Consider the following 23,533-nt stretch of genomic DNA (forward strand, 5'->3'; position numbering starts at 1 on the left):
TAAAAATGAGGAAATCATGAAATTTGTAGGCAAATGGTGGGACCTAGAAACGATCATCCTGAGTGAGGTATCCCAAAAGCAGAAAGACACACATGGTATATACTCACTTATATAGTCCTACAAAATAGGATAAATAAACTGAAATCTGGCCACCTAAAGAAGATAAACAAGAAAGAGCACCCAGGCTACGAAGATCAATCCTCACTTAGAAAGACAAATGGGATGGACATTGGATGTAGGAGCAAACAAGTAACAGGACAGGCGCCTACCACAGAGGGTCTCTGAAAGACTCTACCTAGCACTGTATCAAAACAGATATTAAGACTCATAACCAAACCTCCAGCAGATTACAGGAAACCAAAAAAAAAAAAAAAAAAGAGGGGGGGGGTCAATATGACCTGGAAAGGACAGGAGTTCCACAAGGACCAAATATATCTGGGCACAGGGGTCTTTTATGAGACTGTTTCTCCAAACAAGAACCATGTATGTGGATGCAACCTAGAGCCCTTGCTCAGATGTAGCCCTTGGTAGTTCAGTATCCACGTGGGGACCCTAATAAGGGGAACAGGGACTCTCCCTGACATGAACTCGATGGCGGGCTCTTTGACCTCCCCCCACCCCACCCCGAGAGATGCAGCTTTGCTAGGCCACAGAGGAGGACTTTGCAGCCAATCCTGAAGACACCTGATAAACCAGTATCTGATGGAAGGGCAGGAGGTTCTCCCTTATCAGTGGACTTGGAAAGGGGCAGGGAGGAGATGAGGGTGGGAGGGTGGGATTGGGAGGGAAATAGGAAGTAGAATACAACACGGATACAAAGTTAACAAACTGTAACTAATATTAAAAAAAAATTTAAAAAAGAATTTAAAAATCACTTGTATTTACATACACTAATAACCAATGAGCTGAAAATTAAACTAAGAGAACTGCTTCACTGTCAGTATCATCAAAAAGAAATAATTACAAATAAACTCAGACAAACGGGTAAAAAAAAAATCTGAATATGAAAAACTGCCAACAGGAAAAAAATTGAAGGGCACACCTGTGTTCACAGATTAGAAGAAACACTGTTACAATGCTCATAATAATCAAAGTGGACCTATAGGCTGTATGTAGTTGCTATTAACTTCCTATAGTATTCTCCATTGGGGGAGGGTCCACAGTGGCCAGTAGTGGGACAACAAAGAACTTGAGGGTGCACCAGGGGCTAATGGGGAAGGGCCCTGGGGAGCAAATGAGTCAGGATGGAGAAGAAAAAGAGATAAAGGAAGCCAGAAAGAGCAGGTCTGAAGGAGAAGGAGGGTGTGTGCGAAGGTAGTGAAGAAACAGAGGAAATGCTGGAGCTTCTACCTCCCTAGGACCTGAGTGGAGCCTTAGAGTGCCCCGCCCGGCGCTGTGGGCGTGGACCTGATGCCAGAGGAAATGGGCGGGAACAAATTTCTCTCATTTTCCAGGCTGCTCGCAAGGGAGTCCGCTGAAGGCGCAGACTTCGCTCTTTCTCTGTCTTTCCTGACTCTGGCCCGGGGTTCCCGACAGCTCAACTGCTGGTGAGTGAGGTGAAGGGGCCGCGGGGTGTGGGCGCCCTGAACCACTTTGTCCTGGCGGAGACGTCCGCGCGCCCTTGGTTCCCTAAATTCAGAGTCGTCGCCTCCGCTCTCCCGAGGGGGCAGGGACCTCGGTTAGCCGGGGGGGGGAGGACGAGAACCACGGGGCCAGGAGGGTCCCCGCACACACGTAGGGAGAGCGGACTAGGAACCCGCAGAGTGAGGTGAAGGCACCGCGGGGTGTGGGCGCCCTGCGCATCGCCCTCGGACCACAAAGTTCACAGTCCTCGCCGCGCGCCCAGCGGGGCAGGGAGGAAAAGCAGAGCCACAGCACGCGGAGGGGTCCCCGCAGTCACGTAGGGAAAGTGGACTAGGAACCCGCGTGGCGGGGCCGGAAAGGCCTGACTTCACAGCCCGGGAGCCTGGAGCTGCAGGTCTCTGCGGGGTTTCCTCTGCGCGCAGGTCCTGAGGAATCCCCATCCTCTCCCCAGCTCCACCGCTGAGGACAGCCCTGTCTCAGGAAGGAACCATGAAAGAGGGAGCAAGCACCAAGCCTGGTCATTCCCTGACTGTGACACTTTTACTTCTCCTGAGCTTCCTGCAAACCACTCTGTCCCATGGTGAGTTCCCAGGGTCCATAGAGGGGGTGGGGTTGGGGTGGGGGTGAGGGTGAGGGAGGGACATGGAGGACAGACCGGATTCTGAGTCATGAATTCCAGGGTCCTGGGCTACCAGGAAGCCCTGGGCTTCTTTTCTTCACCACCTCAGCGACCAGGAGCCCTGACTCTATCTCTGTCCCACCCGGGCTTCAGTGGATTGAAGAAGTTAGGGGGAAAATTACAGCGGAGGGCGGCTCTGAAGAGGGTGGGGGACAGGGGGAAGTTCCTGGTGAAGCCCTCAACACCTTCTGGGTCTGCAGGAAGCCTAAAGCCCAGTCACCAGGACAGGATGTGCTGGACACAGGGCAAGACCCCTCCAGGAGGCTGTGTCACACCCCTGGACCTAAGGCATGCTAGTTCTGGAGACTGCCTTCCCTGGGCATTCCTCACAAGCCCTCCACCATTCATGGTCCCCTTTGCCCTTGAACTTTCTTTCCCACCTTCTCATGGTACTTCTCCAGCAGATCCCAGCTTCCAGGGACAAGATGGCCACACCTCCCACATTCTTGTCCCCTCCCCTCATTCATTTTTCCTTTTTTCATTCTAGAGTTGTTTTGTTTTAAGGCATTATGTAGCCCACACTATAGACTCTGAAACAAGCCTTTCTCTCCCTTGGTCTACCAAGTGCTGGGGTTACAGGACTGTGACACCAGGCTCATCTTCAGCGCAGACAGGAATCATCAACCACCCAGCTGCTCAGCTCCCTTCCCTGCCCATCTAGCCTTCCCAACTTTCCAACCCACAAAATGCCTTTTCACTGCTCACCCACCAGGAAGCAATGTGAGCTCATGCCTTAAGACACCCCAGCTACTCAGGGCTGGAGCACCTTGTCCTCTAGGAGGGATCCTGGCAATGGACTGGGGGAGCTATGGAAGCTGCTGCCCTTGCTCCCAGGCCCATGTGGTCTGTCTCCTGCGGACATGGCACCAGATAGTGGTGTTCTTTAGACAGGAGAGGGTTCTTCTGTTCTGTAAATGCAGGCACTCATTTTTATTCAGTTGGGGGAGTCTCAGTGTATCTCTGTCTGCATCAAATACTCAATTCTGCATTTGGTGGGACAGCAGCAGAAGGTCACAAGCTGCTGAATGAGACAGCAGATGTGTCCTCTAAGCCAGATTAGGGAATACTCCATGAACCAGGATTGGTACCGATCCCTGCAGAGTGTCTTCAGAAGTCCTGTGAAAGCTGCATGTTTCCCAGACAGCACTGGTTCTTTGCTGCCTGTGACTTCTGGGTCAGCTAGAAATGACAGCAGGAGGTCCTGAACTTAAGGACTGTTGATCTCTCCATTGCTGTCCAGTGGATTCCTTGGATCCCATGGAACACAGAGGACACTCCTTGAAGCCTGTGGTCTTTGCTGAGGGAGAGGTGGCAGCTTCCTTGAGAACTGACCTGACCATGGCAACTCCTATAAAAGAAAGCATTTAGTTGGAACTTGCTTAGCATTTCAGAGGTTTAGTCCATTTTTTTCATGGTGTAGAATAGGTCAACACAATGGCAGATATCATAGCTGAGAGTTCTGTATCCTGACCTAAAGGCAGCAAGAAGAGAGACTCTGGCTTGGAGTGGGCTTTCTGAAACCTCAGGGTCCTCCCCCAGTGACACACTTCCTCCAACAAAGCTACACCTACTCCAAAAGGCCACACTCCTAATTTCATATCACATCTCCTTTGACATGGGTACTCTGGTCCTTTTACACAGCCCTTCACTACCCATTTTAGAGGTGCTGGATTGCGTATTCCATGCAGTATCTGACCTGGGTCGTGTAAGCCATTCCTGTAGCACGTGGGCATTGTCTGCAGAAAATTCTGTTTGCTGATCATTAACCGTCCTGTGTGTCCTAAGCTTGGGGAGAACTCTGAGTGGTAAAGTACCTGCTTCACAACCACGAGGACTTGAATTTGATCCCTAGAACTCATGTAAATGATCTGGGCGTGGGGCTGTTTGCTTTCATTGTCAGCACTAGGAAAGCAGAGGCAGGAGAACCCTGGGTCACTGGCAGCCTGCCTTGCCTATTGATGAATCCCAAGCATCTCAGAGACCTTGTCTGATCGACACTACTGAGGCATAGTTGTGAGGCTACAAAAATGGTTTCCTTACTAACATCTGGAGTTCTGTGCATCAATACTCCCTTCCAAGACGTTTGCCATTTTAGTCTTAGCAGGAGTAGTGCAAATACGATGTCAGGAATGCTTTCTTAATTCACCTTCATCATTCACGGTTCCTCGTTAGCAAAAGTTTCTTTTCAGGTTTAAAAGTGGATTTCCCTAGAGATGAGACATGCGTGTTTCATCCTGATCCATCAAGTACTAGTTTTGTGATGTTTAGTTCACAAGCACAAAGCTAGTTCTCAGGCCCCGAAGCTCCTGTTCATGTCCACCAAATCCTCTGCTGGGGTGTACTTAGAGACAAGGAATCTTAGCCACTCAAGGACAATTTCAAGCTTCAGGAGGGGTAGGAAAAGGAAAGTGGAGAGTGGAAACCTTAGAGATAGGAAGAAAACATGTGGCTGAGGAAGCAGAAAGAAGAAGGGAAGAGCAAGCTGGCTGAAGGAGACAGGAAAGGAGTTCCCAAACCTGAAACACTCTACCTCATAGCAGAAGGTTTGGGGAGGAGGGAGAAGAATAGGCTGTTTTTAACATCCCTTTTGTGCTTAGTATTTTATTCTACTGCATATTTCTAAGAGTTTTCTTCCACAATTTTTTAAATTTTAAATGTTAGTGCTTATGCACAAACAGCATAAATATGTACAAACCTCAGGAGGTCTTACCTGCTTCTGTGTGCAGTCTGTTAACAGGATGGCTCCAGGCTATTTTGTTCTCCTAAGCTGTTAGTGAAAGTCTTGGAGACCAGGGGCCATAAGTGTGCTGGGAACCAAGACTCCCAGGGAAGGGGAGAGACTGGCGCTTCCAGCAGGTCACAGACAGACAGATGTCTCCTTGAGCATGAATTTGAGGTGTGCTTGAATGTGGGGAACCTGAGATCTGACGCCCAACATTGTGTGAAGGGGCCCAGTGGGGACATGACGAGCTCTGTGCTCACAGGTGGCAGCTCCCCATTCCAAGCCAAGCTGCACATGACTCCAGGAGCCTTTCCTGAACACACAGGCACCATGGTGAATTCACCACGTGTTCTATGTCTCCTTTCCCCTGTGTGCTCAGCAAGAGTTTCAGCCCCAGGAATATGGATCCTACGTGATATATTTTACTCTTCAACACTTGATCATAATCACTAAAAGTACTTGTGAGATAAATCTTCCTGGTGACACTTTGTGCACTTGAGTTCTACAAGCTAAGACAGTCAACGATGGCGCAGAAATAAGGATCCAGAAGCTGCTGGAACTCTTGAAAAGACACTTGTCCTTCTGACATTTTCCCAGAGTTTCAAAACCACGAGTCTATGAACCTCTGCTTTCCCATTGGCACTCACATGCATGTTTCTCTCACAGATGCAGACTCTCTAAACTGCATACTCCCTGTCAAGTCTCGTACCACAGCTGGACAATGCTCATTGAATGGACAGACTCTCCTTCAGTATGGTAACAGCAATGAAGACACACTTTTGCGTAAACTGGAGAAGGAGGGAAAAGCCATTCAAGTGTGCACAATTTTGCCAGACAGCTTAAAAGAGTTTTTAGAAGAGAAATGCCCGGAATCAGGGTTATTCCCGCCCACAGGTGAGTATGGGACTGAATACAAAGATAGAGGCTATCAGTAAGAAATGGGAAGTGCAGAGCAAGTGTGGGAATCTTGCTGCTGCTGTATTGGCATAAAAGTGCTGAATATTGACCCAGCCTGGAAGTACTTGGTACCTAATGTGCAAAAACTGGCAAGCCAGGGAGGAAAGAAAACAGGTTCCTAAGTGTGCAGAGACAGACCTGGCCATTGAGGGGGTGATGGCTCTATAAAGGGTAGAAGATGATGATTGTTCTGTGTGCCATTTGCAGGAAATCACACAATGAATGTCACCATGCAGTCTCAATACAAACAAGGAGACCTCATTGATGCCCGCTGGGCCTTCACCATTGATGGAAAGCATAACTACAACTGTTATCTAACCAACAAGACTTGCAGGTGTAGTCCTCATGATGCAGGCAGTGCTGGGATACAATGGGAGCACCTAAAAGAAGCCCTCAGAAAGCTCTCTGAAGGAAATTTCAGAGATTGCCTCAAGAAATTGTCCACACACTTGAGGGAAGAGCCAAGTAAGTAGCTCGGTAGATTACCGCAAAGAAACTTCCACAGGGTAGGAAAGGCATGACAGTTCCCTTGAAAACTCTGATGACCTCCCTGTGTGAATGTCAGCAAGTGTGCATAAGGGAAATTTTGGTAGACTGAGTGAGTGAATTCTTGGTGGTCTTCCTGTCTGGGAGGCCAGAAATGACCACGAGGATTCCTCTTTCCAACTCATTCCCTGTTTACTAGGGTTCTGTGGCTGCTAACGGACCCCAAGTCTGTCTGCATCACTGTAAACTTCCTGCCTTTTCTTCCTCCATTATGGCTGCCCTTCCACCAGCTCCACCAGCACTATTGAAGGTGTCAATAACTTTCTTTGGCACCATCAAATACTATCAATTGTTCCAACATCCAGAAAGTTCTACCCACAGTAAATATGTCACATGGTTTGGAGGTTCAAGACATTTGCTTCCATTGGTAGTGAGATAAACTGTGTGAGAACATCTTACACACATCCTATTCATCCATCCAGGATCTGGTAAAATAGTTATCGCACATGAATTCCTTGTGCTGCCTAGAGAGAGAAGTTGCTGATGGAGGTGTGTTTTTTGTTTTATCCATATTTTTTTCTCATTGTTTGAAAGGACCAAAAGTAAATCCTCAGGATACTACCCAGCTTAGCTCTGCCACCCAGATTCCTCGTACTGTGAATACCACACCACCTACATCTGCCAGCGAGTATCAACACACCAGCTGGATTCTGTATCTATTACCTTTAATCATTGCATTGATCATCTGAGTAGTCTTTGCAGTTGCCTGGATTGTGAAGAAAAGAGGTAAGGAGCAGGCTGGGTTCTCACTCTTGTGCTTGGTAGTATTATTCTGGTGAGGACATAGGAGAGGGGTCCTAGTGTTCTCATCCAAACCGCCGTTCATCACAGGGTCCATCTCTCCACTATAACAATGCCCCTTCTTAGCCTTGAGCCCCCACTCTGTAGTGATATTATACTGTTGCTGGGTGCAGGAGGCTGGCAGAGTCAGTGAAACCATATAGTCAGCAGAGGGAAGGAACAGGAAAGTCCTCCTGAGGTGACAGAACCCAAGGATCTAGATAAGATAGAAGGAAAACGAAATGGGGTATTCCCTCTTCATGACCCAATCAAAGGTTCCCCCAAGACTGTGATTTCTGAGGATGACATGATCCAGCTCAGGAATTCCACTTAATGCCACAGAAGTTGCCCATCACCTGCTGTGTCTTCCCTAGACCATGAGAAACATTGGTGGAGCAATCCTTGACCGCACGCTGACTCGGCTTTCTTTCAGTTCTGTCTTATGTGTGCGTGTCATGTGGATGCGTGTACTTTGTATGCATCCATGTACACAGGAGACAAAATCCACCATGCTCCCTGAGAGACAAGCTGAACTGGAGCTAGGCTGGCAGCCCTAAGCGCCCTCGCTCCCCTGCTTCTACCTCCTGGATGGCTGAAATGACAGGCTCACCCAGCCATGCCCAGCTTTTGACTGGGTGGTTGGAAATTCAAGTCCAGATTCTCATGCTTCCCAGGAAGGGTCTCCCCAACTGATCCATGTGCCCAACCCCCCAGATGAATTCTGAGGATAGTCTGCCCACCTGTCCATCACGTGACTGCTCAGACACCTAGAGTGGCCCTTAACTGCTTTCTAAACCTCGTTTGTATGGTCTGCCGTGCTCTTTCCCGAGACCCCCGTCTTGTATCTACTTAGTTGTTCCAAATATCTTGTAAGACACATTTGCTCACCATCTTTTAGTACCGCCAGAGAGTCCCTCCGTGTGAGATGTGATTGGAGCGGCTGGTGAGAGTTTTATTTAAGAGGAATGTACTTACGGGAGCTTGGTGGGGTTTAATTATCTGTGATCACACTCCTTTTTGTGTCTTGTCACTGATGGGCACAGACTACAGCTGACTATGCTAACTCGCTAAATACAAAAAGGAGACTGAAATGAAATATGAAGTAACATGAGCTGGGCACCTGCACAGCAGAAAAGATGAGGTATAGGAGCCCTAACCTGTATGTTGGTCAGACCTACAATTTCAGTGTGTGGAATGTCGGGGCAGGAATATTGCCAGAAAAGTTCAAGCCTGTTGTGGGTTATATAATACAAAACCCAAGTCACCTTGGGGAATAAAGAGAATCCTTGTCCCCAAAGCACACATTTGAAAAATGAAAATAATAAGGCCAGCAAAGACAGAAATATAGGTATATTTTGCTGGGCTTTCATATTTTCATATTATCTGTTTTTTTTTCATTTTTGCTGATATTTTTATTCACAATCTCTTTTTCAATATGCTTACAACACATTAAACATCTGAAGCTTTGCCACACAGGAGCTTGGAGTAGCAGAGGATCTAGAAGGAAAATGAAATAGGAAAGGATTGTGTGGCTGATTCTATGGTCTGGATGTGGGGAGTGTCTGAGAAATGAAGGAGAGTGGGGTGCGGCAGCTGGGGGCTCTGGAGCCCACTGTAACCCACTTTTTGTCCACAGGTGCTCCCTGCTGCTCCTCTAGCTCTGTAGTCTGATCTACAGTTGTCATCAGCAGCTGTGTTGGGTGACTCTGAACACTGCCTGTGGCTTCTTCAGCAAAGGAGCAAACGTATTTCTGATGGTATCTCTGAAATCTGTGCTGCTGAGTTCCAGACTGGTGGGAAACCAGGAGACTGATGGCATCAGAGCCTCATGCACCAGGGCATCACAGTGCAATAGGCTGCTGCCATCAGGGACTCACTGTTTTGTTCCTTTTTTGTTCTTGTTCTCACTTAATTGCTTTGTGGACAGCAAGCTGGGCCTGGCTCTAAATTACCCATCACTGTCTCAAACAGTGACCTGCCCCGGGTGACTCCATTTGCCTCCCCTCTCAGTGAAAAGCAGATATTGCTTGTCATGACAACTCACTCTTTACAGACACACGCCCTGCCCAGGACCACCCGTGATTCAAAGGCTGAGACCTAACTTAACCCTAAAGGAAAAGGTGTCACCTGTACACTTACCAGAACAGGTTGGAAGCAGTGAGCACATGTGCATATGAAAACCACATCAGAGATCCAGGACTGAGGATTTGGCTCACCCTCACCTGGACCCTGAACAGGCCACCTAACCCTGCAATGGTTATGGCCCCACAAGCTTGCCATGTGGTTGCCTGAAGGAGCCTGCAGGCAGAGAACTCCTGGCCATCTGAAGGCTTCAGCTCCACCCAAGGGCATTAATACCTCCTATTTGCATCACTTTCTGACAGTTCCTCTGCTGCTCCATGCTAATGTGGTCCTGCTCCTCACCGCTAAGCTGCACTCAGTCCTGAGGCTGGCACAGCCCTGCAGCCCTGCAGGCCCTAACAGCTCCTCTGCGTTGAGTCTCTGTGTTTACTGTCCCTCTGTCTCTGCCTCCAGTCTGGTCTCTTTAAACTCTAATGGCAACTCCTTCACCCCTTGGAAGCCATTCTGTAATCTAAGCGTATGTGATGCATACACTTATATGTGTATTATAATGTGTGATCTGAGAGTTTATAGCAGTAACTAAGACTGGAGTAAAGTAGCCCGTGTGGGCCAGCAGACAGTTATCAAAGGACTTCTTGGCAGTTACAGCCAGTGAATTGGATAGAGCTTATAAATTAATACTAACATGTGAGCACTAATTTCATAGCTCACGTATTCAGGGTTTCATTCGTATTATAGGAGTTCGGTGAGTACACAGTCCATTGGCAATGAAACTGCAAATACATATTTTCTCAGACAAATGAAACATCCAGTTATAAAAATAAAATTCAGCATCCCTACCAAACTAAGACTTGCTCCCCTGACCCAGCGCCTGCCTTGCTCCACAGTGTCATCCCCCACTGTTCAGGATGATGTCTGACCAAGGTGCTAGTCACAGGGAGCTTCCATCCAGCTTCTCAGGAGGAGAGGGTTAGCAAAATAAATAATAAATCAGAAAAAGTGAGCAAACCTCAGATCACACATGTATAAGGGTTTATATATAGGACAATATCGAATCACCCTATGGTGAAAGAAAACTACAAAGATGTTAGCTCAGGTGAGAAAGATAAGTAACAGGTTAAAAAGTCCTAAAATAGTGCTGCCTGCAACGATGGACAGTACACACAGAGGACAGAGCTCAGGACATGGGACACTAGCAGTCCAGAGGGTGCTGTCATGACAGGAACTACAGGGGGCCATGGCCAGGCATAGATATGTGATATTCAGCAGACCAAAATGATGTAAACATTTTAGTGAGGAGCACGGACAAAGAGCTAACTCAGTCGGATAACGGATAACGCTTTGGTTGGTTGGTATTGGTCCCCACAAGCATGAGGACCTGGGTTCCCTCCTCAGAACCCATGTCCACTGTGGTGGCACATGCCTGTGTTCCCAGTGTAGGGGACAGAGAGGGAGAAATTCTGGGTTCCCTCCTCAGAACCCATGTCCACTGTGGTGGCACATGTCTGTTTTTCTAGTGTAGGTGACAGAGAGGGAGAAGTTCATCTCTGCGAATTTCTCGTCAGCCAGACTAGATGAACTGGGGAGTTCCAGTACAGACTGGCTATGAACACAGTCTGCATGGCATCTTGGGGAATGACACCCAAACTTAATGTCTAGTCTCCGTATGTAGGAGTATGCGAACAAGCACACACGTGTGTACATGCCCGAACAAGGTAGACACTGGGGGCCACACTAAACACGTGACTCCTCAGGAGACAATACTCCTGAGAGCGTGTGGAACTTCTTAATTCTAGGAACAAGATGCTCCCTGGCCTTGTCTCTGCGCCATTTGTATATCTGCGTTTGAATAGAGAAGAGGGGAAGAGGGAGCTCTTAGCTGTCTTCTCAGATAATAAGTGTCAAAGCACCATTGCTCAGCACTGGCCTGAGGTGCCCGGGTAGGGTAGGATTCATCCTCTACTTGTATGAGGTGTCATGAGGAACTGGATCAGACTCCAAGCATTAGAGTCGGGTCATTAGCAGAGGACTGCCACACCCACGCCAGTGTTGCCATAGTAGCATAAGCTACAGGGCGGGGGATATGATTTCCCCGGAAATAAGCCCCCTGGAAGGTCCCTGGCAAACTCATCCCACTTGGAAAAGAGACGTGTTCTGAGATTTCTATGCTTCTTCAGTTGTGGCTCTGGGGCTGGAATAATGAATTCTTTGATCTTTTTCTGTGACACCTGAAACAGCACAACTAACTTTATAAAGAAATTTATTATTAGTAGATTGTTAAAGGCTTTAATAAAAATAAGTTTAAGAAAAGTAATGAATTAGATTTAGTATTAATAGGCATTAAGAATAGAAAAATAATAATAGGCTCCTTCTTAAGAAATAATAGCATGAGAGGTGCAGCTGGCAGGAGTTTCCCCCTCCCTTCAGTATCTTGTTCCTAAGGAAGATCATAAATCTTGGGCAGGACATATGGGAGGAGGGTTAACAAAGGTGTAGTTAGATTTTGATATAGAGAGGGACTTTGGCAGGCATCTGACTTAGCTCCTGACTTTCCTCTTCATTGGTTAGCAATAATGAAACTATATTTGAGGTTTCTTTTCCTTTGTTTACTCTGATCAAAAAGTTTTTAGGCCGAGATTATTCGTGGGTACTGCTTTATGTTTGACTGCATTTTGAGTTAAAATGTAAACTTTGTATTCTTGGTAAAAGTCTGAATGTTCTGGAAAGCATGCCAATTTTAAGGTGCCTTTTGTAAAATCATTATAAAAATACTAGCTTGATTTCAGTAAAGTTGCAGCAGAGTCAAAACCATCAAGGTGTCTCTGTCTGTCAATTCTTCGCCGAAACCGTGTCTTCCTGTCTAAAGTCTTGTTCTCCCGCGGACGACGGAAGCCCGACTGGGCCTGTCCGTGGCAGAGGACATTTTGATTTAATTTTGAGGGAGGAAGCCTTTAAGTCTGCATTTCTGCCCTCACAGTTCGGCAGATCATTCATGGTGTAGATGGATACTTTTTGGAGGGCTTTATTGGTGAGAATAGAGCACTGAGCGCTCAGCCTGAGGTTGCTCGGCTGGCATAGGATCATGAGACCATAAAACTTAAGAAGGACTTGACCCACATTTTGGAGAGAAAAAGGGTGATTGTTGAATGAGGTTGAAGGCCAGATGTGACATCACTTAGAGGTCAAGAGGGCCTCAGGGCTGACAGTTGTGTCAGTGAGTTGAGAAGCAGTGCACTGGAGTAGAGTTTGTGGAACTTCTGTTCACACAATTCAGAGGCAGCTTTACTGGGAGTGTTTCACAGAGACAGGCTGAAGAGAGAATAAGCCAGACACGGGCAAACAGCAGGAGGATCCAGAGAATGAAAAGTAGCCAGAAGATTGGAACAGATTGCTAGAGTTAGTTTGAGGGCAAGCAGGGCAACTCAGCGAGAAGCTGAGAAGCCAGTTTGACTCTTTAGCTTAGAAAGGAGTTGGAGAGAGAAGAGCTGAGCTGAACCACCCAGCAAGAGTTCAGAAAGAACTAAAACGGGTGAACTTTAATAGTAAGGCTCAGAGGCTGAAAACTTTCTAAGCCTCCATTAGACTGTAGGGAGGGTCAATCTTATCTAGCAAGATAAGATATTATGAAGCTTCCAGCACTACGCCTAGGTTAGTAGATGGAGGCAAGAAGCCTCAGACACAACAATTATATCTGGTGAATAAAAGTCACTTTTACTTTAAGTGTTGCTGTAGATGTTAGTGACAGATAGCCCTGCCACAATACTATCTCCATTTTAGTGGCTTATGACCTATAAGATAAAGATCATACTGGAAGATTAAGTGAGACTGGCCAAAAATACCACAGAGGTAAAACAAGAAATAGCTGTGAGCAGGAAAAAAGAATTGTAAGTGACGGTGTGAAACCTTCTTTTGGAAGTCTCAGGACAGGGAGGAAAGATGATAATAGTGACTGAGGAGAAGGAACCCTAGAAATGTAGAAATAAGGGATTTTTTTTAATTAATTATACTTTATTCACTTTGCATCCCAGCTGTAGGCCCCTCCCTCATCGCTTCCTAACCCTAACCTCATCTCCTCCCATACCCCTCCACAAGCCCACTGATAGGGGAGGTCCTCCACCCCTCCCTCTGACCCTAGCCTGTCAGGTGTCATAAGGGGTTTTTAACTTGACCTCAGATTCTGGTTACTCATTAGAGTCTGCAGGTGTTTGCTAGTATGTTGTAACAAACTTTCACTAAAAGAATGAACAAAAATCTCCAAGAGGCCCCTAGAAACCAGCTGTTTAAGCCTTTGTAGGTTAAGCGCTCTTACTTTTTCTCAGGTGAATGCACAGTGACAGGCATTGGACAGCTGGGGATGAGCAGGACCTGAGAGGAGCTGTCCAGACATCCCCATGGCCCTGCTTTCTGTGGAAGAAATTTAAGGTGAACTTAATCCCCTGGTTTAATACCTGGAGATGGTCCTGGAAACATGGAGTCAGAGCTTGAACTGTACTTATCCTATATTTAATTGACAGCCTCGATCACAGACGGAGACACAAGAGGTCAGTGTAGAGATTACAGGCATGCACCACCATGCCCAGCTACATAACTTTACGTTCTTGTGACAATTAAATATGTCCTTAGAATGTATGAACAATCCCTGTAGGTCCCCCCAATCCAAAAGCAAAGAATTTTATCAGCTAGCATCTGAGCCTGGAGTTGAGATTCACTTGCTGTCCTATCTGCCTGGCATCTCTACAGATGTATTTGGAGGATGATTGATTTATGACGTTCCCTGTTTCTTTAGTATAAAAATTTCATAAAAATTACTGCCCAAAAAAATTATGGGTAACTTAAACCTGTGGTCATTCTGGGAGCCTGCCCATAGTCTTTCATGTTTACGTTCACTTTAAAGTATCTCTTACCCCTTAAGGGAGGCTTTGTTGTTCTTACAAATGGAAGCAGCTCTCAGCACTCTTATAGGACTCTGTGCGGTCTGAAGAAAGTAGCCATGGCTTGGGCTAGAGTCACCAACCTCAGCATTGCACCCAGGCTCTGCGGCTCCACTCAGTTGTTCTCCTGGGCCGCCTGTGTGGACGCCTGACAGGTGAGTTCCGTGACCTGACAGAGGACACCTGGACACAGAAACCTGCAGTGAAGAGCCTGAGACCTGCTTTGCCACACTGGCTCAATTTAGTGCCCAGTCAGTTCCCAGTGGTGGCTCTCTACGACCTGCTGCTAGGCAACTGTACTGTAGAGACAGTGCTCCCCCCTTGCCCTCCACATCGCAGAGAGAAAGGGGGTGAAGAAAAGTCACTGCTGTAAAAAATAAAAATAAAAAATAAAGCAGTCTAGAGGAAGGAAGCAGGCAGGAATGCAGGCTTGCTCCCTGGTCTACTCTGCAGTGAAAGTGAAACAACTCAGTGAGGACCCTGGTTCCTTTGCCCTGGCGCTGTCTGCCCTCACTTGGCATCAATGGGCAAGGAAGGTTCAAGGTACCCAAGTCAATAACTGTGATGCAGCAAATGAAGAGGATAAAGGGCAACAGTTTCCTGACCACTCCAGAAAGGGGGGGGGACAGAAACGTGTCAAAATTCAACACACTTCCTGATAAAATTTATCAACAAACAAGGTCTGGGAAGAATGTTCTTAAACACCACACACACACACACACACACACATACACACACACACACACACACACACACACACAGTCTTACACTACAAAACAGCTGGGTGCATACTTAACAGGGAGAAGTTGAACCACCAAGGTGCCCATTCTCAGGACTTGTGTTCAGTGCAGCACTAGAAGCCCTAGCTAATGGGACACCCCCAAAGAAATAGAAATAAAGAGGTTGAGGGCTCTCTATTGTGAACAACATGATGGTAAACTTAGAAAACCACAAACAGCCCAGCAAATAAACGGAGTATAAAGTTGTATGATTAAAAAATCAGCGAGCCTTTGATCACTTCTGGTGGTGAGGTGGCCTTGCCAGGCCACAGAGGAAGAGAATGCAGGCAGTCCTGATAAGACCTGACAGGGTGGGGTCAGATGGAAGGGGTGAAAGGCTCTGCATCTCTGAGGACTAGGGCACAGGGACACAGGGGAAGAGGACGGGAGGGTGAGACGAGGGAGGGGGCTAGAATCGGGGTGTAAAGTGAACAAATTATAAAAGATAAATTTAACTAAAATAATTAAGATCAGCGAGCAAAAATAATCGGTTTCATTCACAAACATTAACAATACATAATGTGAAAACTAAAGAGAACTGCTTCATTGTCAGTGACACCAAAAATATAGCAAAGGGATAAAAGATACGAGTATGGAAAACTGCAGAGGGATGAAAGAAACGGAAAAGACACAAATAATTAAGTACACATCGAGTGGTTGCTGACTATAAGAATAAGAGTTCTAGTGTTCATACTAATCAAAATGGCCTACAGACTCTATGTGATCACTCTTAAAATCTCAATAGCATTCTCCATAGAAAAAGAAGAAAAATACCCAAGTTCACACAGAAATACGAAAGTCTCCAGATAGTCAAAGTATTTTTACATTTCATGTTTATATATTTTATTGCATATATATGCACGTGTTTTGCTCATATGTTGTCTGAGGACCACAGTGTTGGGAATGGCTGTGAGTCACTACATGGGTCATGGAACCCGGGTCCTCTGCCACAACAAGTGTTGTTAGTGGCTGAGCCATGTCTCCAGCTGCATTTAAAGAATTTTCATAATGAACACAGCAGCATATATCACATTCTTTGATTTTAAACTATAACCACAGCTAGAGGAACCAAAACAGCATGATAAAAAAAAACAAACACAAAAACAAAACAAAAGACATACAAACAAACAAACAAAAAACACTAAGAGATGGAAGAGAACAGGAAATGCAGAAGCAAGCCTGCACATAGATCTTCAACAGAGATGCCAGGATTGAGCAATGGGGGAAGGAAATCTCTTCAATAAACACTGTGGGGAAACTGGGCAGGAGCATGCAGAGGGCTAAACCTGAACCTCCTCATTCACATCACTCAAAGGGACTGAAGGTTTAACTGTAAAATGCAACATTGTAAAACAGCTGTAAAAACTATAAAGGAAATCTTTTCCTATGTATCTTTGCAATGACATTTGAAACAATATAAAATTCACAGATTATAACAGCAACAATGTAAACACCAAATGATAAAGGCAGAGGCAAAGGGAGAAAAATACTGATAGGGGCAGGGTATAGTGCTTCATGACATTGACCTCAGCACCCCAGAGGCAGAGGCAGGAGATGTCTGTGAGTTTGAGGCCAGCCTCATCTACATAGTGTAGGAGTGGCTGAAAAGGCTTGTTTGTCTTGGAGCTCCAGATGCCTTTGTTTGTCACTGTGATGAAACCTATTGAGACAGATAATAAGTGTCTGGATCTAGTAACAAAGGAGGCTGCAAACACTGGGCATCAAGAAAGTGTTCCTGTGAGAAGAATGAGCAGAACTACCATCTTGAGTATGAGCTTAGAAAGACCTCTTCAGAAAGATTAATCTGGGTCTGTGTTGCTGCTCAGTAGGTAAGAGCAGTGGCTGGTCTTCTAGAGGAGTAGGGGTCAAATAAGACCGCACATGGTGACCCAGAGCCATCTGTCACTCCAATTCTGATGTATTTTTGTATCCTCGACAGACACTACACACATGTTACCGCATTACTGCCGTCAAAACCACATGGAAATAAATGACTAAATAAATATGGGTTTAAAATAGTAATATTGCTTTGCTGGAAAAAATGAGGTGCGAGGTGCTCCTTAGTGAGGGGAAGGAGGACAATACAAAAGGTGAGAGGACAGTAAAGAAGAACAGTAGAATAAAATAGAGTCCCCTGGGAAAACAGAAAAAGGGGTCTCTTTAAAAAGGAGAGATGGGTACAGCGGGACAATATGGCTGCGCCCGGAGAACAGGGCATCTGAGGAGCCAGAAAACATTTCCAGTACAGTGACCAAGAAACTGAACCCTGGGCCCTAAAGCAAGAGCGATCGTGTTTTTCAGGATCCCCAGGAACCACCAGACAATAACCCCAAACACCTAAGATAGCTCAATGGGTACAGGCCAGCGTAAAAGCTCAACCAACAAAAGATAGAGCAATATGGCATCTCCAGAACCCAGTTACCCAGGGGCAAGTAGCCCTGGAAACCCCAGCATAACTGAAATCCAAGAAGATGACCTAACAACTATGCTCATGAAGATGATAACAGAGGAAACAAATAAGATACATAAAGGCATAGAGGAAGATAAACTCTAACAGAATATTGTCATCCGTAAAGAAATAGAGGAAGTTGCAGCCGAACAGTTTGTGGCCTTTAGAAAGGGAATACTTAAAGCACTGAATGAAATAAAAGAAACAGAGGTTGGTTCAAACAAACAGCTGAAAGAAGTGATAGAAAAACAGGAAAATACAGGCAGACAGGTGAAGGAAATCAACAAAACAGCTCAAGATCTGAAGATAGAATTGGAAAAATTAAAGAAAACACAAATGGAGGAAATTGCAGAGAGAAAGAACTTAGGGAAGAAAACAGGAACTACAGAGGTTAGCATAACCAATAGACTACAAGAGATGGAAGAAAGAATCTCAGGTGTGGAAGATACAATGGAAGAAATAGATGTATCTGTCAAAGAAAATGTTAAATCCAAAAAATCCTTAACACAGACCATCCAAGGAATTCAAGACAATATGAAAAGACAAAACCTAAGAATAATAGGTATAGAGGAAAAAGAAGACTCCCTTCTCCAAGGCCCAGAAAATATTTTCAACAAAATTACTGAAGAAAAATTTCCCCAAGTTAAAGGAGAGGCCAATAAGAATACATGAGGCCTACAGAACACCCAACAAATTTGACCAGAAAAGAAAAATCCTCCCGCCACATAATAATCAAAACAGTAAGTATACAGAACAAAGAAAAAATACTGAAAGCTGCAAGAGAAAAAGGCCAAGTAACATATAGTGGCAAACCCATTAGAATCACACCTGACTTTTTAACACAGACTATGAAAGCCAGAAGGGCCTGGACAGATATCATGCAGACCCTAAGAGAACACAGATGTCAGCCCAGACTACTAGACCCTGCAAAACTCTCAGTCCTCATAGACGGAGAAAACAAGATATTCAATGACAAAAACAAATTTCAACAATACCTACACACAAATCCAGCGTTACAGAAGACACTAGAGGGAAAAATACAACCCAAGAACACTAGCTACTTTCAAGAAAGCACAAGAAATAATTAACCTCACTACAGTAAAACAAAAAGCAACCAAGCACACAACCTTATGACCGCAGCCAACATCAAAATCAAAGGATCTAACAGCCACTGGTCATTAATCTCTCAACATCAATGGACTCAACTCTCCAATAGAAAGACACAGACTAACAGAATGGATGCGTAAACAAAACCAAGCAATCTGTTGCATACAAGAAACATACCTAAGTCACAAAGATAAACATTACCTGAAGGTAAAGGGTTGGATGAAGGCTTTCCAAGCAAATGGACCCAAGAAGGAAGCAGGAGTAGCCATTTTAATATCTGATAAAATAGACTTTCAGCCAAAATTAATAAAAAGAGAAGGGAAACACACTTTATATTCAACAAGGGAAAATTCCACCAGGAAGACATCATAATCCTGAACATCTATGCCCCAAATACAAGAGAACCCACATTTGAAAAAGAAACTTTGATAAAATTTAGACCACATGTAGATCCCCACACATTGATAGTGGGAGACTTCAACACCCCACTCTCAACAAAGGACAGGTCATCAAAACAGAAATTATACAAAGAAACAATAACTCTGATAGAGGTCATGAACAAAATGGACCTCACGGACATCTACAGAACCTTTCACCCAAACATAAAAGAACTTACCTTCTTCTCAGCACCTCATGGAACCTTCTCCAAAATAGAGCAAGCCTCAACAGATACAAGAAGGTTAAAATAATCCCTTGTATCCTATCTTACCACCATGGACTAAATCTGGACCTCAATGACAGAAATAGCAAATAGCCTACACACATATGCAAACTGAACAACTTGCTACTAAATGACAGCAGGTCAGAGAAGAAATAAAGAAAGAAATTAAAGACTTCCTAGAATTCAATAAAAATGAAGACACAACATACCAAACTTATGGGACACAATGAAAGCAGTGCTAAGAGGAAAGTTCATAGCACTAAGTGCCTTCAGGAAGAAATTGGAAACATCTCATGCAAGCAACTTAATGGCTCACTTAAAAGCCCTAGAAAAAAAAGAAGCAGACACACCAAAGAGGAGTAGACAGCTGGCAATAATCAACTCAGGGCTGAAATCAATCCATTAGAAACAAATAAAACAATTCAAAGAATCAATGAAACCAAGAGCTGGTTCTTTGAGAAAATCAACAAGATTGACAAACCCTTAGCCAAGCTAACTAAAAGGCAGAGAGACACCATCCAAATCAACAAAATCAGAAATGAAAGGGGGGACATAACTACAGCCCTGAGTAAATCCAAACGCTCATTAGGACTTACTTCAAAAGTCTATATGCCACAAAATTAGAAAATCTCAATGAAATGGACAATTTTCTTGATCGATTCGACTTACCAAAGCTGAATGAGGACCAGGTACTCAACTAAATAGTCCTATATGCCCCAAGGAAATAGAAGTGGTCATCGAAAGTCTCCCATCCAAGAAAACCCCAGGACCAGATGGTTTCAGCGCAGAATTCTACCAGACCTTCAAAGAAGAGCTAACTCCAATTCTCTTCAAACTATTCCACAAAATGGAAACAAAAGGAACATTACCTAACTCATTCTATAAAGCCACAGTCACCTTGGTACCTAAACCTGACAAAGACCCAATAAAGAAAGAGAATTTCAGGTCAATCTCCCTTATGAACATTGATGCAAAAATACTCAACAAAATACTTGCAAACCGAATACAAGAACACATCAAAGCTATCATCCACTATGACCAAGTAGGCTTCATTCCAGGCATGCAGGGGTGGTTCAATATACAGAAATCCATCAATGCGATCCACCATACTAACAAACTGAAAGAAAAAAAAAAAAACACATGATAATCTCCCTAGATGCTGAAAAAGCATTTGACAAAATCCAACATCCATTCATGTTCAAAGTATTGGAGAGATCAGGGATACAAGGTACATATCTAAACACAATAAAGGCGATATAGAGCAAACCTATAGCCAACATCAAACTGAACAGAGAGAAACTTAAAGCAATCCCACTGAAATCAGGGACAAGACAAGGCTGCCCACTCTCTCCATATCTCTTCAACATAGTTCTGGAAGTCCTTGCTAGAGCAATAAGACAGTTGAAGGAGATCGAGGGGATACAAATTGGAAAGGAAGAAGTCAAAGTATCACTATTTGCAGATGATATGATAGTATACCTGAGTGACCCCAAAAACTCTACCAGGGAACTCCTACAGCTGATAAACGCCTTGACACCTTCAGCAAAGTGTCTGGATACAAAATTAATTAAAAAAAAATCAGTAGCCCTCCTGTATACAAAAGACAAAAGGGCTGAGAAAAAAATTAGGGAAACAACACCCTTCAATGTAGCCACAAATGACATAAAGTACCTTGGTGTAACTCTAACCAAGCAAGTCAAAGACTTGTATGAAAAAAATTTCAAGTCTCTGAAGAAAGAATTAGAAGAGGATATCAGAAGATGGAAAGATCTCCCATGCTCATGGCTTGGCAGGATTAACATAGTAAAAATGGCCATTTTACCAACAGCAATCTACAGATTCAATGCAATTCCCATCAAATTACCAACACAATTCTTTACAGACCTGGAAAGAAAAATCCTCAACTTCATATGAAATAACAAGAAACCCAGAATTGCTAAAACAATCCTCTACAATAAAAGATCTTCTGGAGGTATCTCCATCCCTGATCTCAATCTGTGTTTTGGAGTAACAGTAATAAAACCTGCATGGTACTGGCATAGAAACAGAATAGTGGATCAATGGTACGGAACAGAGGACCCAGAAATAAACCCACACACTTATTAACACCTGATCTTTGACAAAGATGCCAAAACCATATAATGGAGAAAAGATAGCATCTTCAACAAATGGTGCTGGTCTAACTGGATGTCTACATGTAGAAAAATGAAAATAGATCCATACTTATCACCCTGCACAAAACTGAAGTCCAAGTGGATCAAAGACCTCAACATAAAACTAGACACATTAAATTGGTTAGAAAAAAAAGCAGGGAAGTACCCTTGAATTCATTGGCACAGGAGACAACTTCCTGAACAGAACACCAACAGCACAGGCTCTAAGAGCAACAATCAATAAATGGGACCTCATGAAACTGAAAAGCTTCTGTAAAGCAAAGGACACCATCATCAAAACAAAACGACTGCCTACAGATTGGGAAAGAATCTTCACCAACCCTTTATCTGACAGAGGGCTAATATCCAGCATATATAAAGAACTAAAGAAGCTGAAAAGCAGCAAACCAAGTAATCCAATTAAAAAATGGGGATCAGAGCTAAACAGAGAACTCTCTGTAGAGGAATATCGAATGGCAGAGAAACGGGTAAAGAAATGTTCAATCTCATTAACCATAAGGGAAACGCAAATCAAAACGACCCTGAGATTTCACCTTATACTCATCAGAATGGCCAAGATGAAAAACTCAAGTGACAACACATGCTGGAGAGGTTGTGGAGAAAGGGGAACCCTCCTCCACTGCTGGTGGGAATGCAGACTCTCTGTAAATCCATCTGGCGCTTTCTCAGACAACTAGGAATAGTGCTTCGTCAAGATCCAGCCATACCACTCCTAGGCATATATCCAAAAGGGGCTCAAATACACAATAAGGACATTTGCTCAACCATGTTTGTAGCAGCTCTATTTGTAATAGCCAGAAGCTGGAAACAGCCCAGATGCCCCTCAACTAAAGAATGGATGCAGAAATTGCGGTACATCTACACAATGGAGTATTACTCTGCAATGAAAAAAAGGAAATCATGAAATTTGCAGGTAAATGGTAGGACCTGGAAAGGGTCATCCTCAGTGAGCTGTCCCAGAAGCAGAAAGACACACAAAGTATATACTCACTCATATAATCATATAACATAGGATAAACATACTAAAACCTGTACACCTAAGGAAACTAATCAAGAGAGAGGACCCTGACTAAAATGCTCAATTCCCATACTGAAAGGCAAAGAGAATGGACATCAGAAGAAGAAAACAGGAAACAACTTAGGAACCTGCCACAGAGGGCCTCCAAAAGGCTCTACCCTGCAGACTGTCAAAGCAGATGCTGAGACTTATGGCCAACTGTTGGGCAACGTGCAGGGAATTTAATGTAAGAAGTGGGAAATAGTAAGATCTGGAGAGGACAGGAACCCCGCACCGAGAGCAACAGAACCAGAAAATTTGAACACAGGGGTCTTCCCAGAGACAAAGGGCAAAGGGTCTGGGGTGAGTAAAAACATGAATTCTGGAAGATACAGACAGGGCCTTATCTCATCAGACAGCAAAGGAGATCACCAGCTAGTCAAGCAACGTGACGCTGGCATTCCAGGACGAGCAGCTGAGCCTCTCATGCCATTGAACAGGAGTGCTGTGTGTTTAACTTTCCGGCTCCTCTGGTGCTTCTCTGTGCGCACAGGCCTTCTTCAACTCTTTAGGAGCTGAGGGTGGCTAATGCTAACCTGGATCCCACTGAAGCCCTCAAACAGCTGCAGAAAGCAAAACTAGAGCCCCTGAAGCCAATTACCACAGCCACAGGAGGTGATCTTCAACCAGACCCCTGGGCTGCTCTGTTCCAGACTGTCTTCCCAGCATGCTCTGAGAACTCCGCATCTCCTACAACCTTCACTGCACTTCACCTGCAGATCACACCAGCTGCCCCCAGGGACGAGGAGCAACACCATGGAAGTTCCCTCTTCATTTCTTTATTTATCGTCCTCCTCCCTCCCCCCTCCCTTTTTTCCTCAGTGTGTAATCCAAGTTGGCTCCCAGCATGCACCAGTCCCCTTTATCAGCCTTCTAAGAGCTGAGATTATGGGCAGAAGTCACCACAGAGCTTCCTTTTCTGCTTCATACACTGACCCAGGCCCCAGCTCACCATCCCTACCTCCCCTCCTCCTTCATACACTGACCCAGCCCCCAGCTCACCATCCCTACCTCCCCTCCTCCTA

At 44.9% G+C, this 23,533-nt stretch overlaps 1 protein-coding gene and 1 long non-coding RNA gene across 4 annotated transcripts in view; one reads left to right on the forward strand and one right to left on the reverse strand.

Annotated features, from left to right (window-relative positions):
• LOC132649443 (uncharacterized) overlaps nt 1-23,533 on the reverse strand; it is a 268,684-nt gene that overhangs the window by 199,025 nt on the left and 46,126 nt on the right. Inside the window, exon 3 of one of the 3 annotated variants that reach the window (XR_009587880.1) lies at nt 3,172-3,611. The exons of the other annotated variants lie outside the window; for them this stretch is intronic. This is a non-coding gene — a long non-coding RNA (uncharacterized LOC132649443). Of the gene's footprint in view, nt 1-3,171; nt 3,612-23,533 lie in introns of those variants that run through there. 3 annotated transcript variants of the gene reach the window in all.
• Nucleotides 1,437-12,161, forward strand: LOC110543958 (histocompatibility antigen 60b-like). Its single transcript, XM_060373189.1, has 6 exons — nt 1,437-1,547; nt 2,036-2,164; nt 5,652-5,879; nt 6,150-6,407; nt 7,023-7,214; nt 8,905-12,161. The coding sequence occupies exons 2-5, from the start codon at nt 2,074-2,076 to the stop codon at nt 7,175-7,177; spliced, it is 732 nt and encodes a 243-aa protein (XP_060229172.1). The 5' UTR covers nt 1,437-1,547; nt 2,036-2,073; the 3' UTR covers nt 7,178-7,214; nt 8,905-12,161.

The sequence above is a fragment of the Meriones unguiculatus genome, chromosome 20 (genome assembly GCF_030254825.1).
Source record: "Meriones unguiculatus strain TT.TT164.6M chromosome 20, Bangor_MerUng_6.1, whole genome shotgun sequence".
Classification (NCBI taxonomy): domain Eukaryota; kingdom Metazoa; phylum Chordata; class Mammalia; order Rodentia; family Muridae; genus Meriones; species Meriones unguiculatus.

What these genes read in the sequence shown, in the direction of transcription:
- LOC110543958 (XM_060373189.1), top strand. Translation starts at nt 2,074, where the DNA reads ATGAAAGAGGGAGCAAGCACCAAGCCTGGTCATTCCCTGACTGTGACA. An exon ending in GCAAACCACTCTGTCCCATG is followed by an intron (nt 2,165 to 5,651) that starts GTGAGTTCCCAG and finishes TTTCTCTCACAG; the next exon opens with ATGCAGACTCTCTAAACTGC. An exon ending in ACACTTGAGGGAAGAGCCAA is followed by an intron (nt 6,408 to 7,022) that starts GTAAGTAGCTCG and finishes ATTGTTTGAAAG; the next exon opens with GACCAAAAGTAAATCCTCAG.